The sequence below is a fragment of the Rattus norvegicus genome, chromosome 1 (genome assembly GCF_021556685.1).
Source record: "Rattus norvegicus strain SHRSP/BbbUtx chromosome 1, alternate assembly SHRSP_T2T, whole genome shotgun sequence".
Lineage (NCBI taxonomy): Eukaryota > Metazoa > Chordata > Mammalia > Rodentia > Muridae > Rattus > Rattus norvegicus.
In genome coordinates, this window is record NC_141534.1 from 43,080,377 (window position 1) to 43,097,471 (window position 17,095).

The following is a 17,095-nucleotide window of genomic DNA, read 5'->3' on the forward strand; positions in this document are numbered from 1 at the left end:
CCTCACAGGTCAGCTTGAGGGAAGATAGTATTGCTCTGGGCCATGGTTTCAGAAGATACACACTTGAATACTGGGGAGAGCACTTGCTCGCTCTCTCTCTCTCTCTCTCTCTCTCTCTCTCTCTCTCCCTCTCCCTCTCCCTCCCCCCCCTCTCTCTCTCTCTGTGCGTTTGTGTGTGTGAGTGTGCGTGTGTGTGCGTTTGTGTGTGTGAGTGTGTGTGTGTTTGTGTGTATGTGTATGTGTATTTGTGTGTGTGTGTGTGTGTGTGTGTGTGTGTGTGTGTGTGTGTGTGCGCACGCGTCTGTGTGTGTGTAACTACTCCTGGGTTAGGATTTTCCTTTTGAGGATCTACTAGCAGTGATGTCCCTTTCTGGGTCTGAAATCCTTTCTGTTAAGTTCTTCTAGGAAAGTCTCCTCTCATCAGCTTGTGCAATGCTTCAAGGGTCCAGCACTTTGCTCTTGAGTTTCTTCTGGCCTGCATATATATTGCCATTGCATGTTTATCTTGAAACCTCTGTCAACAACCTCCTGAAAAGAAGTCCTCTTCCCCAGCTGAGGTAACATCTGGGGACTAGATCTTAATAGGGACAATTAACAGGCCAAATGTCTTTCCCTCCAAGGGAATGCTATGAAAACATCTTTGGCCAAAGTTCAGCCTGTGTTTTGAAGCCAAATCTAGAAATGAGTATTTAAAGACTAAAGCCAACAGTTTAATAAATGGCACAATTATAACCAGATGATTAAGCCTGCATATTTGCTTACCCTTTGCAATGATTTGAAAAGTTCATTTGGAATAATAACCACTCTTTATTATTGTTCGTAAGTGTACTAGGACACTGTGCTAAGTGATATGTATAACTTTTAACTCAATTTTTACTGTCATCTTATAAGATAGGTAGTATTAACTATGTGGTGGTTAATCTTGGTTGTCAACTTGACAGCATCTGGAATTAGCTAAAACCTGGCTGCAGAGCACATCTCTGAAGAAGTTTTCTTAAAAAGGTTTTTGAGTAGGAAGACCTATCCTGTTGCGGGAAGGTCCAGTCTACTGTGGCAGCACCATTCCCTGGGTAGGTAGTGCTTTGCTGTATAAGGTACTCTACTGAAGCATAGGTCTGTGAGTGGGCCAGCAAGAAACATTGCCCCACAGTTTCTGTTCCAAGTTGCTGCTTTTTGTTCCCCAACTTCTCCCTGACTGTCACTCATAAGTGTAAAACGAAATGAACTCCCCTCTTCCCCTAAGTTGCTCTTGGTAATAGTATATTATCACAGCAATGGAAATGAAACTAGCACAATATTTTCAAGAGTGTCTATAGACCTCAACAAAATGTCCGGTTGACTTCCTTACTGGGATTCAAAGCTGAGCACTGTGGGAATTTGCAGCTTCCCCTCCCCCCACCACCCAGTTTCCCCCCTGCATTTCTTTTGAATTTTTTCTTTATTTTAACATAGATTTCTCTTCTCACACAACCTCTATCCTGATTAGTTTGCCTCTCCTCCCAGTCCCTCCCTCCCTCCCCTCTCATCTGAGCCACCCCCTTTCTGTCTCTCATTAGAAAACCAACAGGTGGTTGGGGATTTAGCTCAGTGGTAGAGCGCTTGCCTAACAAGCGCAAGGCCCTGGGTTCGGTCCCCAGCTCCGAAAAAAAAAAAAAAAAAAGAAAGAAAATAGAAAACCAACAGGCTTCTAAGGGATAATAAAACAAAATGAGATACAATGAAATATGGTGAGCCAAACACACTGGAAGTGGGCAAAACAACCAAAACAAACCTGTTAGCAAAGAAAGAAAAGAACCCAAGGAAAGGCACAAAAAACATATAGACCCAGCAACACATTTGCACACTCATGAATCCCATAAAAACGCAAAACTGGAAGTCATAAAATATATGTGCAAGGGAACAAATAAGTAACAAAATAAAAAGATAATATTAAAAAACCCAAAAGCCCTGACATGACATTATGAGGCCAGAATCTCCAAAAATGCCAGCAAGTTTCTTCCTGCTAGCATCTACTCGCAGCGCCTTTTGGGGTGTGGGTGAGTACATGTAGAAAGTGGGGAACTTTACAACAGGATGTCCAAATCCAAGGTAAGTGGAGAGGAAAATCCGGCCTCTATTCTGTTCCTCAAACGGGGTATCCTAGTAGAGCCATTTAATTATCACCAAGGTTCCCTAAGTGCTTAGCAGTGTCCCAAGAGTATAGCTCTTATTTTAGTGCCCTTCTTAGCTAGGGTTGCACTGCTGGGAACAGACACCATGACCAAGGAGACCCTTATAAAGGAAAACATTTCATTGGGGCTGGCTCACAGCTTCAGAGGTTCAGTGCATTATCATCATAGCAGGAAGCATGGCAGCATCGAGGCAGACATGGTGCTGGAGGAGCTGAGAGTTCTACATCTTAATCTGCAAGAAGGAGCGGGAGACTGTGCCACACTGGGTTTAGCTTGAGCATAGGAGACTTTAAAGTCCACCCCCACAGTGACACACTTTCTCCAACAAGGCCACACCTGCTCCAAGAAGGCTACACTTCCTAATAGTGCCATTCCCAAAGGGCCAAGAGCCACACCTCCTAATAGGGCATTTCCTATGAGCCAAGCATTCAAACACATGAGTCTATAGGAGACATAACTATTCATACCACCACAGTGTCCATGACTACCAAGTGCCACAAAATATATTTTCAAATGTAAGGCTACTGTTTGCAATGTTATGGGTAGGTATGAACACCAAGTGATGGCCAGTGTCCCCGAAGGAGGGGTAGGTGTTTGGTCCCCACCATCAACTTACTGACTTACTGTCTTGCTGGAACCTGATTGTTAATCATTGGATAGAATGAGATAGAAGGGGCCAAAGTGTCTGGGGTGACAGAAGGTCATGGCTCCTCAGCTCTTGGCGAGCAGTTATTTCAATATTTGAGAGGACGCTGTGGACTCAGATGTGTACAGATTCAGGACACACCCACACAGGTCAGTGTCTCTCTCCCTGCCCCGTATACATTTCTCGGGCAGGCGTGTTAGGTACTGTCTCATTGCTATGACCGAGCACCTAACAGGAGCAACGCAATGAAGAAAGGAGTTGGTTTGGTTTATGGTTTGAGGGTCCAGTCCCCCATGGATAGGGACATGGATAGGGACGGCATGGTGACAGGGGCTGTCAATGTCACATCTGAAGTCAGGAAGAAGAGCTGATAATGGCGCTCATCATTCAGGTGGTTTCCTTCTTTCTTGATTCAGTTTGGGACATTGGCCCATAGAATGGCATGGCTCGTCAGGGTAGTAGGCCTTTTCTCATTAAATGCTTCTAGAAATGTTTGTCTCTCTGGAGATGTTTATCTCCTAAGTGATTCTAGATCTTGTCAAATTGACAACACATTCACCTTCAGTTCTGGGAAACAATCATGGGAGAATTATATGAAGAACTGGTGATTTCCTCTCATTTCATCTCTGTACTTACATGAGAACCACGATGTTTGAAGCGAGGAGGGCAGAGGTGAGGAGACTTGCTGCAGGTCCTAGCTAGGAGGTAGAAGGACAAGCCTTCAATTGTGGTCTTACCTGGGTCCCAAGTCAGGCTTGAACTCCATGCTGATGCTTCAGCTGCCAAGTACCCCATCTCTTTATCCCTTGCCTGCAAAGCTGTATGCACCGAGGTGAGAAGGTTCGCAAAGCACAGGGAAGGAAACACAGTAGCCACGGGAGACAGAGTTCACTGAAGTGCTTTGAGACACTCAACCCCTCTATAGGAAGGGATGGATAGCAAGCCCTGGGACACCAGATATGGAGAGAAATAGTCACAGGCCAAGCACATCGCGGCTCCTGTTTAAAGCCAGCTGTAGAGGATGGCTGCAAAGGTCTCTCGCACGTATTTAGAAAAGGAGGAATTTTGTTTATAAGAAAAGAAAATGTGGATAGTTCCCAAGCTTCTCCGAAAAACTCCCATGAAATTTTTGTGTAGCTAATAAATTAAGTCATTATTTATTCTATGTAATGGAATGCGTGCCTGGATTGTGACTCAAGAGACTCCCTGGAAGGAATGGCCAGGTCCTAGGCTCAGGGCAACAACAGTGAATGGAGTCTCTGTAGCCACAGGGGTCCAAGTGCTCTGACCTGTTGGAGAGCAGGCAGCGCTTCTCCCAGGCTTCCTCAGTATCCCTTTGGTGATTTATCCAGTTCCATGTGGGAGCAAAAATAGAGGATTTTATCCAAGATCTGCTATTCAAAGTGTCTGAGGTTGTGTTCAAAAGAACTGGTTTAGAAATTAATTAATAATCAATGGCCTCTGAACTAGTCTATGGGGGGAGGGCGGCAATGGGGGGAGGGTTGGGAGGGGAACACCCATAAGGAAGGGGAGGGGGGAGGGGGATGTTTGCCCGGAAACCGGGAAAGGGAATAACACTCGAAATGTATATAAGAAATACTCAAGTTAATAAAAAAAATAAAAAAATAAAAAAAAATAATTAATGGCCTGTGGATCTCAGTGTTGGTTGAGTATTTAAAGAAAAAAAAAAGAACCCTATTTACCTACTCATTACTTTTATTCCAAAATCCTTCTGCAGACAACAGCATTTTAAACATGTTTCAAAAGAGCTGAACTTGTATTGATCAAATTTCATTTTCTTAGAATTGATACGTTTTCTTTCAAAATTCTAAAGTTTTGATCTGTCTGCCTGCATCCGTTTGTCTGTCTATCTGTCTGTCTGTCTGTCTGTCTGTCTGTCTGTCTGTCTGTCTATCTATCATCTATCTATCTATCATCCATCATCTGCCGTCTATTCATGTGTGTGCCTGCATGTGAGAATGTACAGATTTGACTGTGAACAGGTGGAGGCCAGCAAAAAGTGTTTGCTTCCTGGAAGCTGGAGCTAAGGTGTTCCCAGGATGCCTCTCTTCTGCTGGGATCTGAATTCGAGAATTTACGGTTGTGTGAGGAGACTCTTAAGAGCTGAGTCATCTCTCCATTTCTTGGTTTCAACTTTTAAAAATGTTACAAAGGGTTATTTCTGTCTATAGTCCTGAACACACTGGGCGATGGCCTTCTGCTTGGCCAAGGTCCAGGGTGGCACAGTTACTCATGCCAAGAGATAGGGAGTACCCCATTCCTTTTGACATTCACTGCCTGTAATAGCCAGAGCATCTGTGTAGTTTCTTTGGATCATTAAGCAGTCCTTGACATGGAGATGACGTCTGTCCTCTTGCTCTGTTCCGTTCATATCCTGCTGGAGTTCTCACTGCATTCCTGGAACTGGGCTAGGCTAGTTGTGCACAGAAGCACGCTCGTGTCCAGAGAGATGGCAACGTTGCTGGAGAGGGAAAAAAAGCCTTGTTTACATCTAGAGCAACCAGGGACCAACACAGAATTCAAGTTCTTATTGCAGTGCTTAAGGCTGGGGTAAAAACAAACATTCTTTATCATGGACAACCTAGAAACAGGACGGTGGGCAACAGACAGCAAATGGAGTGAATCTGAAAGAAAACTATGGTCACATTTCAGCTCTGTTTGATGCAGGCTTCTTCTCCCTTCTTCCTTTTTCCTGCAGTGGGTACTTTCATCTAGGACCCGATTCTTGAGGGATCCCATCTCATGAGGTTTCTGGGATGCACATCGGCGGCTGCTCCCATGCTCTGCATGACACTCTCTGATGCTGTACCGGTTGTATCTCACACTTGCTGAGCGAGTCAACTTAGTGTGATTAGAAGCAAAACAACCTACAAGCAACAGTAACCTGAGAGGTCGGTGTGAGGTAGAAGTCAGGAGAAGTATATCCTGTGGCAGGACATCACATTCCCACAGAAGGAAGTGGACACCGGAGAGGGCGGACCTGCTGTAAGAGCTAACGAGCCATGCATCCCCATGCCATGCTTTGGTGTGCGATGCTCCCATTGGCTCAAGTGTGTGGACTCCTGGTCCCCAGTCCTTAGAATGTTGCTCTATTGGGGGAACTGGGTCACTGGAGGTGGGCCTAAAGGTTTTATAAAATGTCCCTGCTTCTTGCCTGAGCTCTGCTTCCTACTTCCTGGTATGTAAGGAGGTGGAGAACCAGAACACCCTGCCACCGTGGCTCCAAGCTGCCTGTTGCTATGCCTTCCTCACTACGAAGGACTATATTCCTTCCAAGTGTGAGCCAAAGCTTTCTTCCCTTAAGTTACATTAGCCAGTTATTTTATCATAGCAACAAGAAAAACAAACAAAACACACTAGATACACTACATTTCCAAGTATCTTAAACTACAGACCTTCAGTAACTCTGATACTGACATAACTTCTAAATTATTATCTGCAATACCACACCCAGTAGCTTATAGAAACATGATCATGGAAGGCGTAACTTCTCAAATCACACTGGCTATGATAAGGATGAAACCCCAGATAACACAGAAAGGCAAGTTTGCATTTGGGAGAGAAACTTCTCAGCACAGATATATCTCTGATGGAATGACCTGCCAAAATCTTGAGCTGTAGTTGAGCCCATCTGATAAAGGTCACTGACTGGACACCCGACAAGTCCATACACACAGCACCTGCCTGACCAAAAAAATTCTCTTTGTCAACCCAAAGGACACTCTCCTCTTAGAGTTTAAACACCAATAAACTAAACTTCCCATTACCACATTCCCTGTTTTATCTCTTCTCTGTCATACTACACAGTGATCTGTGCTGCTCTGAACGTTAGGAAAGAGGCCATGTGTTCTTGTTTTTTGCTTTTGATCCTTAAGAAAAAAGGGAAGAAAAAAAATCCCCAGCTCTGCCCCTTCTAAAATGGGAAGGCGACAGGGGAGAAGGGCCCCAAAGAGTCTTTGAAATGCTCTTTGAAGAACATGGATAATACAATATCCTTTCATCGATATGACAAGTTTGGATTTTGCACAGTAATAAGTATTTTTCAAATTATGGCCTCTGACTATTAAATGGGTAGGAAATGTCCCAGATCACACTCCCAGAGGCTTGCAGACCTCAAAACATGTTTATTATTATTATTATTATTATTATTATTAATTTTTTGACTGACATATCAGGTGTGACATCCAAATCAGGTTTTGTGAGCACCTCGGACTCCATTTTCGTCCTGTGGGACGTTCGTCGGCTTACAGCAGATAGGACTGACCTTTTGCTCTCAGCTGTCACAAGCACATACTCTTTGGTATTAAAGGCTGCTCTAATTTTCCTGGACTGAAGCCTCCTCTTTTAAACCAGAAGGTGGCAAGAGTCAGAGAAAGAGCAAGGTCACAGGCACTGGACCTGGACCGAGCTTCTTCCAGTTGTCTGACTTTTTTAAGTGGTTTGTTTTTTCAGAAATGTCTGTCATGAGCTGTAAATCATGCTTAATTTCACCGTTAAACTGGCCTCAGATCTTCCATTTTAAAGAGATACTCCAGACTTCTGGTCCCAGCAGTCAGAAGTAGAGAATCTCAGAACTGTGAGTGGTAAGACCTGAGCCAGAGAGAAGACTCTGGACGGACAACAGCCCTCACCACTTGGCTGTTCTTCCTCTGCGCTCCTTCGTTTTTGATGCTAAGATTAGTGGGCACAAGTGTTGATAGTTTATAATCAATATAGAGTCAATTTAAATTTGGTAGATTTTGAACTAGGACCCTTCCCTGCCCTCCCCCACCGTCTTGTTTGCTGATGGGTCAAGAATCTGAAGGCATGGAAGGCTTGGGGCTGGAAACCCACTATGTCCAGGAGTTTCCCCATTCCAAGACTTAAAAAGGTTTCCAATGCTTTAGAAAAAAGTGGCTTCTAAATAATCTGAAGACCACGAACACATAACGTTTTGTCATACTTTCCTGGAGTGAAACGGCATATTAAGAGTTGATTTCATTTTTATCCATATTCTCTTTTAGGAATATAAGACATTATTTCAAATTATTACCCCAGAGACAGACACAGGAATTTTGTGCTATTCTACTTCTCAAATCATTTGAAGTATTATATCTCATTTCATTTTGCCTTGATCTCTTGGTTATTTCCTTGATATTCCCTTATATCATTTAAAAATTACATTTTACTTGGCTGGGGTATAAAGAGCTGCATTGAAAGACTAAGGAATTATTGGGAAGAAAAACTCCATTAGCACAATGAGACTAGCCAGAAGAAATTGGCTAATTTCAGCCGTCTTTTTCTGGGCTTTTAAGAGAAAATGGTTGGAATGTATCTGCTATAAGCAACCGGCATTCTGAAATTGATTTAAGGTTGGAGCGCAGAAGAAAAGCTTAGTTGAAAAAAAAAAGTTCAAATCTTAGATTTGGATAGATCTTTTACAATCCTAGCAAGTTCCATGTCGAGAGGATAACAGACATTGGCTTCCTTTCCCATCATTAGAAGCGAGGATACCTTTCCCCTAACTGAATTGCCTTGTCTGGGCTCTGTGGGAGAGGATGTGCCTAGTCCCACAGTGACTTGATGTGCCAGGGTGGGGTGAAACCTTGGGGGCTCCCTTTTCTCAGAGAAGGGAGGGGGTTGGGGGAAGGGGCTTTAATCTTTAAAGCTTAGAGATTTTTATGGCTAAGAATCCCAACTATTTCTGTGGGGGAAATCTGCATATTCCTATTTTCTGGTGGAAGAGATACCAACAAGCTCAGCTTCCCAACCTCTGCAGCTTTGGGGCCACTTGTCTCTGCCTGTGCCTGACACTGACCTTTAGGGATCAGTGCAGTCCTCTGTAGATGTAGCCCCATGAAAGCCCCAGTTTTTTTCTGAAGGTGGGGCGCTTCCACTGGGAAGCAGACCTGATGTAGCTGCTGACTCCTACCTATCTTGCCCAGGCTCCCCTTTCTCCAGGAGACACTCGGCTGGCCCCATTGTTTACAAACTAAGCGTACAGTAGAGCCAGAAGCTCTGTTGCTGCCCAACAGTACCTCAACCCAGAAGGGTTAAAGGACTCAATAGTCCTTACTCGCTCACATGGGTAGGTCAAAGATGTCTGGGAAGAGTGGGAGGAGCTAGAAGGAGACAGGAAAAGGGACTAGGAGGTTGGGAAAGGAAGAGATGGGAAACGTGGAAGATGAGTCGAAGTGCTATTGGGAATCAGGGTACAACAACATCTACCTACTGGACAAACACATGCATACAACAATATATGCACATATCACATCCTGTTAGCTCAGTCTCACCCACCGCTCTGATGAAACGGCTAACTTCTGAGGCCGCTCCTAAATGAACTTGTCACTCCCTTTAGACTTGCTTCCTGTCCCAGGACTTGCTACTTATTCCTACCTAGTGAGGATCTTGTACATTTTTCCTGACTCATCTTTACTGATTGCTTATGTGCAACACCTATTACTGCCACTAGGGGCGTTGTATGTTTCTGTAGAAAGCATTTTGTTTGTGTTTGTGTGTGTGTGTGTGTGTGTGTGTGATATTTACTGACTTAATAGTATGAGTGTAAGGTTTTGCCTGTATGCATGTATGCATAACATGTATAGACCTGGAACTGGAGTTATGTTATAGCTGGCTTGTGAACCACCATGTGGGTACTGGTGTGCAAACCTGGGTTCTCTGTAATAACAATACATGCTCTACACCCACGATCTGTTTCTCCAACCTCTGGGAAGCAATGTCGTATGCACCATAACACTGATATGTTGTCAAAACTGCTTCTCAGCTTCCTTTCTCACGAGCAAGTCAGCTGTGTGAAGGACCATAGGGTTTTTTTTTTTCCATCATGGTGACCCCGGCACCTCACACAGTGATAGTTGTCCTAATAAATCATTATTCACTGGAGACCTATAGTTGGGGAAGTTTCTAGTTCTCTAAGCTGTGAAGTGCTCGCCTGTACTGTAAGGGAGTTTTCTAATTGATATCTAAGACATCCTCTCACTCTGGTCATCTAAGACTGCATACACTGGGCACAGTGCTGGGAGAAGACAGAATGGTACCCAAAAGACACCGAGGATCTCATGAGTCAAACTGTTATAAGCTAGGATACTGTTCATAGAGGACCTTGAATGGGGCCTGGGAGAAGGCAATGGTACCAAGCCTACTCAGCAGGGAGATAAGGACAGCAGCTAGTTCTTACCACAGAAAGAAAAACATTCCCACGGATCTACTCCAATAAGCCACGACAAGGCCATTTAGGAGTGGCTTCAGAAGTAAGCCTGTTTTTCCAGAGCAGTGGGGAAGACCAATCTAAAAGGAGCGATGTGTTTGTCTATATGCATCTAGTGTTATATGCATGTTTATGCAGTAGGTAAATGCCATTATAAACGTTCTTGGGCAAAGGGTAAGGGGATCAAAGATAAATCAGTCTGGAGGGATCCTAAGTTTTGGTTGTGGAAGAACAATGTGTTCATAATGAAAAGGTAGCAGAGACAGCGGACTAGGGGTTGAGGCAGCTGATTTCTGTTCTGACCACAGCTATTTTAAATGGCCTCAATGTACAGATCATGCAACATGTATGCATGTATACCTGTGCATGTGTATCTCCAAACACTTGTGTTGTACATTGGAATATAGCCAGTTCTCCTTTGTCATGGGTATAGAAGAATGCAGGGATGGAACTGAGGCATAGAACGGGTCTCAGCGGGATGTTACGGTGAGGCTCCAGGAGGAAGTGGCTTAGTGAAAAGGGCTGGGGCTTTTTCACAGAAGCGGGGAGGAGATTGTTTTAGTATAGGTAAGCAAACTGGAAGTTGATAGTCTCACTCTGCCTCCTGTTCTGTTTTCCTTGGAAGTAGCTTTCTAAGGCTAGCTGCCCTCCCCACCATCAGTGGTTAACCCTGTCTAAGTAAATGCTCCTACCTCAGCGTGGTGTTTGCAAGCATCTCCTGCCCCCTTACTTACACAGTGACCCCCTCAATGGGGTTCCTCGTAAGTCTGCCAGCTGGGAAACTGAGGCACAGAATAGTCAGTCCTAGTGTTTAAAAAACAACCCAAGGCCTGACTCTGCCAAGCATCATCTCAAGCCCTGATCTAAGGTTTGCCTGGCTCCCAAAGCCAGCTGAGCCAGGTCATCAGGCAATCTGGTTTCAAGTGTGAAGGAAGTGGGGGGCAGGGAGGATGTCCAGAGCTTCAGTTTCACGCAGGGACCTGAGGGGAATAAAGGTCTTTGCCACTGATTTCCCTCTATGTAAAATAGGACTCCATTGACGACACCCTTTTAGGGTGCAGGTTCATTTTCAGCGACAGTTCTTCAATAGCCTTCCCTGCTCACTATGGTAATTGATCTATTTAGCTTTCTCCACAATTCCTTAGGTTAATTCTAGTGACTTATCTTTTTCTAGGGAGACTTACCAGGTAGATCTCCCCTCCCCCTGCCGGGGACTCTACCCAGATAATCTGAAACTTGTAAAAAGGAAAGCACATGTCTCAAAAGAAGCTACTAATGAGTCAAAGTGTATGCAGATATGATTCAAGGAGGAGGAGGGGCCAGATTCCAGCTCAAGCAAGCAAGAAGAAGCAGTTTTGACCACTGCTTCTAGCTTTATCAAGAAAGATACAGGAGCAGAGGGCTGCGGGCTCTTCACCCCTGCTTAAGGGGAGCTGCTGAGACAAGCATGTGAAGTTTCTGCATGGAAACTAAGAGAAGCCATTTCCTGAAGTTGTGAACGTAAACTCTGGGTTGTGTTGGAGACTCCCAGATGTTGGAGATGCCAGCACCTTGGGATACCTACCAAGGACTGCTGTAAGCAGGGCATGGAATCGGCACACAGGAGAGGAGGGTGCTACAGTCAAGAAATCTGGAAGGACTAGGAGATCTGAAGAGCCCTTTGACTGCAGACATGGCAATGCAGGATTTGGAGTTTTCCCTGTGCGGTTTCACTCTTGCCTTGGTCTAGTATTTCTTGAGAGAGAGAGAGAGCGAGAGAGAGAGAGAGAGAGAGAGAGAGAGAGAGAGAGAGAGAGAGAGTGTTTCCCCCTCTCTCCCTTTTGGCATGGTAATGTCTATACTGTGCCATTGGACGAATGGAATTCTCCTTCTAGTTTTGCAGATATTTACAGTTAAGAGATTGCTCTCGGTCATAGAAGGGAGCTTTTGAGGTTGGACTGAATGTATTTTGCATTGAGATGTGGCTACAAGCCCATGGGGGCCAGGGAGGAGAATGTGATGGTTTGAATAAGGACGAACCCCATACACACTTATATTTGAAGGTCTGGTTTCCAGGTGGTGGACTGTTTAGGAAGGATCAGGAGGAGATGTGTGTATGTGTGTGTGGGGGGCTTTGAGATTTCAAAAGCACAAGCCAGCCCAGTCCTGCCCTTCTGTTGCTTCTGTTTTATTGCTAAGATATGAGCTCTCAGTCACTGCTTCAGGGCCATGCCTGCCTGCTGCCATGCTCCCTGCCATAGGTCATAGACTCACCCTCTGCAGCTGTAAACAGCCCATAATTAATTAAACACTTCCTTTTATAAGTTGCCTTGGTCATGGCAATGGAACGGTAACCAAGACAAATGGTTATGTGGTTAGGGCTGTGGGTAAGCTGCCGGAATGTATTCTAAGAAGTTTTCTAAGTGCCTGGGAAGTTCCAGATAATTCCTGTCTTCCCTTGTATCCGTTCCTTACGGTCTTATTACCACCATAGGGTATTTGAAGTAGAATGAGAGGAAAATATCAATGTTATGACTCTGAGATAAATATATTAATATACAGCATCGTAATGATTTGAAAAGGCTACTTTAGGATTTAAAATTTTTTTCTTAGAACACTACTGTTTTCCACTTATTAAAAAACAGAAAAACAAGGTGCTATCCCATAGCTCATAACTTGGTAGTATAATTTATCATTACGCATTAAGGATAGTTTGGGACCCATAAGTTAAGCTTAAAGTGAAAGGAAATTAACAGCATTCAAAATGCCTTCAGGAATCTAGACTGTATTTTAAGGGTGCCCTGTCAGATCACTGCAGGAAGATTACTGTATGGACCAGGTGGGGGCAGCAGAGAGCCAACCGAGGTCTATGGAATGGACCGCCAGCATCTGTCTTTGGAGTACTAGGTGTCTGTGGAGAGGCAGATAACTTTGGAAGAGGAGTCAGGGCTTCAATTCTAGCTGAGAGGGGAGGGAAGAAAAAGAAACGCCATGGAGGTTCCGAATGTATCGGGAGCAGGAGTTGAAGGACTGCACAGTACGCAGTAGTACACAGTATACAGTATACAGATGTAGAAGTACTCTAAGAACGTGGTACAAAAAGCAGAGACAGAAAAGGCCGGCCACTGCTTCACTAACGTTCCTTTTGTACCTTCCCAATATGGTGGGTCAGCTCCTTGTTCAATCCTGCTGGATCTTCCAAAGGCAGTAGCTGCAAATGAACTGAGACTGGAGGAAACCCACCCACCCACTCCTCTTGACCTGGGTTTGCCGCGGAGGATCTGGTTTCCATTAAAAAATACTGAGCCGGGGGCTGGGGATTTAGCTCAGTGGTAGAGCGCTTACCTAGGAAGCGCAAGGCCCTGGGTTCGGTCCCCAGCTCCGAAAAAAAAAAAAACCAAAAAAAAAAAAAAAATACTGAGCCAAACACAGAACACTTGGACCACTTGGATCAGGATCAGGGCCTGGAGATGTATTAGTACATCTTCTGGAAGATTGTTCGCAAGCATGAAAGACATGTAGTTTTGAGCTCCGGTTTACTTACGGGTTCACCGCTTGCAACACGGTATGCTCCCTGTGCGGTCCCATTATAATTATCTTCAAACCGTGCTAATGAGCTGAGCCAATACACGGGCAGCCTCCTCTCCTCTGACTTGGCACCCTCACACGTTGAATTTAGCACCCCTCATGGGAAGACGTTCTGGAGAGCCTGGGTTTGCAGTCCTTCTCATATTCCCTCTCTACTCGTGTAAATTACTAGAGAGACTGTAATAAAGCACATCCTCGAATCCTAGCAGATGGCTGCTTACCTCAAGGCATGTGGACACCCCCAACTACTAGGAGAAGAAAGAGACATTTGGCTACTTCCCTGGAGCTAATTATAACCATGTTTGAATTTTTGTAGACAACCTGGAAATGGGCGTAGAGTAGGAAGAAAGAAAACCAAAGGCAGAATGCAGGGAAGAGTTCTGCAAAAGAAGAGATGTCCGAGTTAGGCTTCAGGACACATGACTCCGAACCCCGATTCTCCTGGGAGAAATAGATGGATGCATTTGGTTTCCATGATACAAGGGATACAACTGGTCCCGAGTCTTCCTGGAGATCCAGAAACTTTAACATCTACTTCCTGAACAGAGGGATTAACCTCTTTCTGCCTTGATTTCTCTTCCTGCAAAGTGGGAATTATAGTACTTTCTGACAAGGTCTCAGAACTGTTTCCTTCAGGGGATTGACAAGTATTCAGGAGACGCAAATATTTCTCTGGTGAGAGAGACTCTTTGAGTTGATGCCAGCAAGGAGAACATGTTACCAGCACTGGCAGAGTATATCCCAAGTGCAGCGCAGGGTGTGTGGGGGTTTTGCAGAGACAGCCACTGGTTGGGTTGACTCCATTGCATTGGTCAGCTGTGCTGTTTGTAAACCTTTGGTGTGATGACACTTGTTCTCTATTGTTTGCAATACCCCTTAAAAGCTGAATATAGAACACTAGTCCCAGTGGGTTCTGTTCTTTTTGACTTGGCAAAGGTTGATTGATTTTATTTTTCTTTTGGCCAATGTTTTTCAGTGGCGTGAAATGACCATTTTTTGGTTTCTTTATTTACTTTTTGTCCATATTGTCAATAATAGACTTATGCTGCAAGCCTGGTATAACTTCCGTAACACAGTCTTCAGAGGGAGGAGGGTTTGGGATGAATTAGGAATAGTGTATTGTCTCAGTTTTATTTTCTCAAGAGCCAGAACTGATTCTTAGGAGTTAGGTGTTTTTGACTAATGAAAATCCACACATTCTCTTGAGCTGTACTATTTTTTTTTTTTTGGTTCTTTTTTTCGGAGCTGGGGACCGAACCCAGGACCTTGCGCTTCCTAGGCAAGCGCTCTACCACTGAGCTAAATCCCCAACCCCTGAGCTGTACTATTGAATAATCCAAAAACCATGAAGAATAAGCTAGAACAAATGTACTCAAAGAAGCAGGAATTAAGTGTGTAGAAATGGCCACATGAGGAGCCAGTGATGTCATGGTATTCTTTGATTATGTATGAGTGGGGCTCCACGGAACAGGTTTTTAGCAATGGTACAAAAGGTAGGTCCAGGACTGGAAAGATGGCTCAGTGGTTAGGCGCACTGGCTACTCTTCCAGAGGACTTGGGTTTGATGCACAATATCCATGTGGCTCACAACTTCTATAACTCTAGTTTCAGAGATCAACACCCCCTTTTGGTTGCCTTAGACACCATTCATTCATGCAGTGTGTAGGCATACACGTAGGCAACACACCCACACATAAAATAAATAAATTAATAATAATAATAATAATAATAATAATAATACAAAATTAAAAAAGAAGAGTTCAGGCCCATCACTTTCACCTCTCTCTGCATAGTAGAATCTCATAGAGATTAAAAAAATATTGATAACCATTTTTATCCTCAGAGACCAGGACCTATGAGGGTATGAATTAGATACAGACATTTGAAAGTCTCTTTAAGGCTATGACAGGCTTGAGAACCACTAAGAACAGGCACTTTCTACATGTCTCCAGGGAAGAAGCCAGCTGATCTGGAATCACTTATGGAGGCGAGCTTCCAGGCACACCTGTAAGGGATTTACTTCCATTAGGTCACTTTCTGAGCCAGTCTCTGAGGGATCATCCTGATTAGATTCATTGAGGTGAAAAGAGCTGCCCTAAGGGAGGGTGGCCCCATTCCCTGAGCTTGGGTCCTAGATTGAATAAAAAGAGGAAACTAATTAAGGCTGAGCACTCATAAATCTTTTCCTCTTGGCTGCAGATGCAATTCAACCCATGCTTCCAGCTCTAATGTCTGGTTTTCTCTTCTATGATGTTTTGCTTCATGGCAACTTCCCTTCCATGAGGCCTTTGTCCATGAGGACTTTCTCTCCGTGATGTCTTCTCCTCCATGAGGACTTCCCTCCATGAGGATTTTGTCCATGAGGACTTCCCCTCCATGAGGACTTTGTCCATGAGGACTTCCCTTCCATGAGGACTTCCTCTCCATGAGGACTTCCTACATGAAGACTTCCCCTGCATGAGGATTTCCTCTCCATGAAGACTTCCCCTTCATGAGGACTTCCCTTCCATGAGGACTTCCCCTCCATGAAGACTTCCTACATGAGGACTTTCTTCATGACAACTTCTCCTTTATAAGGAGATTCCCTTCATGAGGACTTCCCCACCTCAAACTGAACCTAAATATATCACTCCTTCATTAAATTGCTTTTGCTAGGATATTTTATCACAGTAACAGGAAAAGAAGCTATGCCCCCTATGTCTACATAGGTGTTTAGGCCAACTCCCATCAGCAGATTTTATCTCATTTTATGGGCCTCCTCTTTTGACATTGCTTTCATGCTACCTGACTCTCCCTGTCTTTAAAAAAAAGCTTTTAGGGGCTAGAGAAATGACTTAATGATTAAAAGCATTTGATACTCTCTCAGAAGACCTGGGTTTGGTTCCCAGCGATAGCTCACAACCACCTGTGACTCTAGTTCTAGGGTATCTGATGCCTCTTTATGGCCTCTACTGGCACCAGGCACACATATGGTATATACACACACACACACACACTCACACACACACACATCTGTGTATAAATATATATAATACAATAAAATATGAATCCTAAATATGACCCATTCTTTTCTTTCAATGTGCTTCTTATTGAACTGGTGACCCAATTGTGTTTACCTATTCAGTGTATACCACCACCTTGTGCAACCACAACCAGCAGATATAGCCCTTATTGACAAGAACTCAGGTTGGCTGAAAATGAAGTGGATGGACAGAGAGACCTGCTAATGTAATTTGCATCTGCTTGTCTGTTACTTTAGTCATGAATTTAGTATAGATCTGCTAGCACTTGAGAGAATGGAACTCTGGAAAAGTAAATGTGTTAGAGCAAAAGAGGTGGCAGGCCTGGAGAGCAAACCTGGGCAGATGTTGATGACAGGGAGACATCTGAGGTCAGGGAGGGTGGGCGTAGTCAGTATCAGACAAGTACAAGGGATGTGATAGTCCCATGTTGCTAAGTGGGAGTTACTGTCCCTGGAGGTCA

At 44.3% G+C, this 17,095-nt stretch overlaps 1 protein-coding gene across 7 annotated transcripts in view; it reads left to right on the plus strand.

Annotated features, from left to right (window-relative positions):
- Positions 1-16,672, plus strand: part of Ccdc170 (coiled-coil domain containing 170) — a 149,955-nt gene extending 133,283 nt beyond the window's left edge. For 3 of the 7 annotated variants that reach the window (XM_087650897.1, XM_087650928.1, XM_087650935.1), the window contains one exon: positions 5,537-6,710. Coding sequence is in view for 1 of the 7 variants with exons in the window: in XM_087650935.1 (XP_087507061.1) it covers positions 5,537-5,584 (48 nt within the window). In the remaining 6 variants the exon portion in view is untranslated. Of the gene's footprint in view, positions 1-5,536; positions 6,711-13,928; positions 14,536-15,811 lie in introns of those variants that run through there. The other 4 variants (XR_015682748.1, XR_015682753.1, XM_087650891.1 and 1 more) reach the window with 3 other exon arrangements.
- Positions 16,673-17,095: the final 423 nt, after the last annotated feature.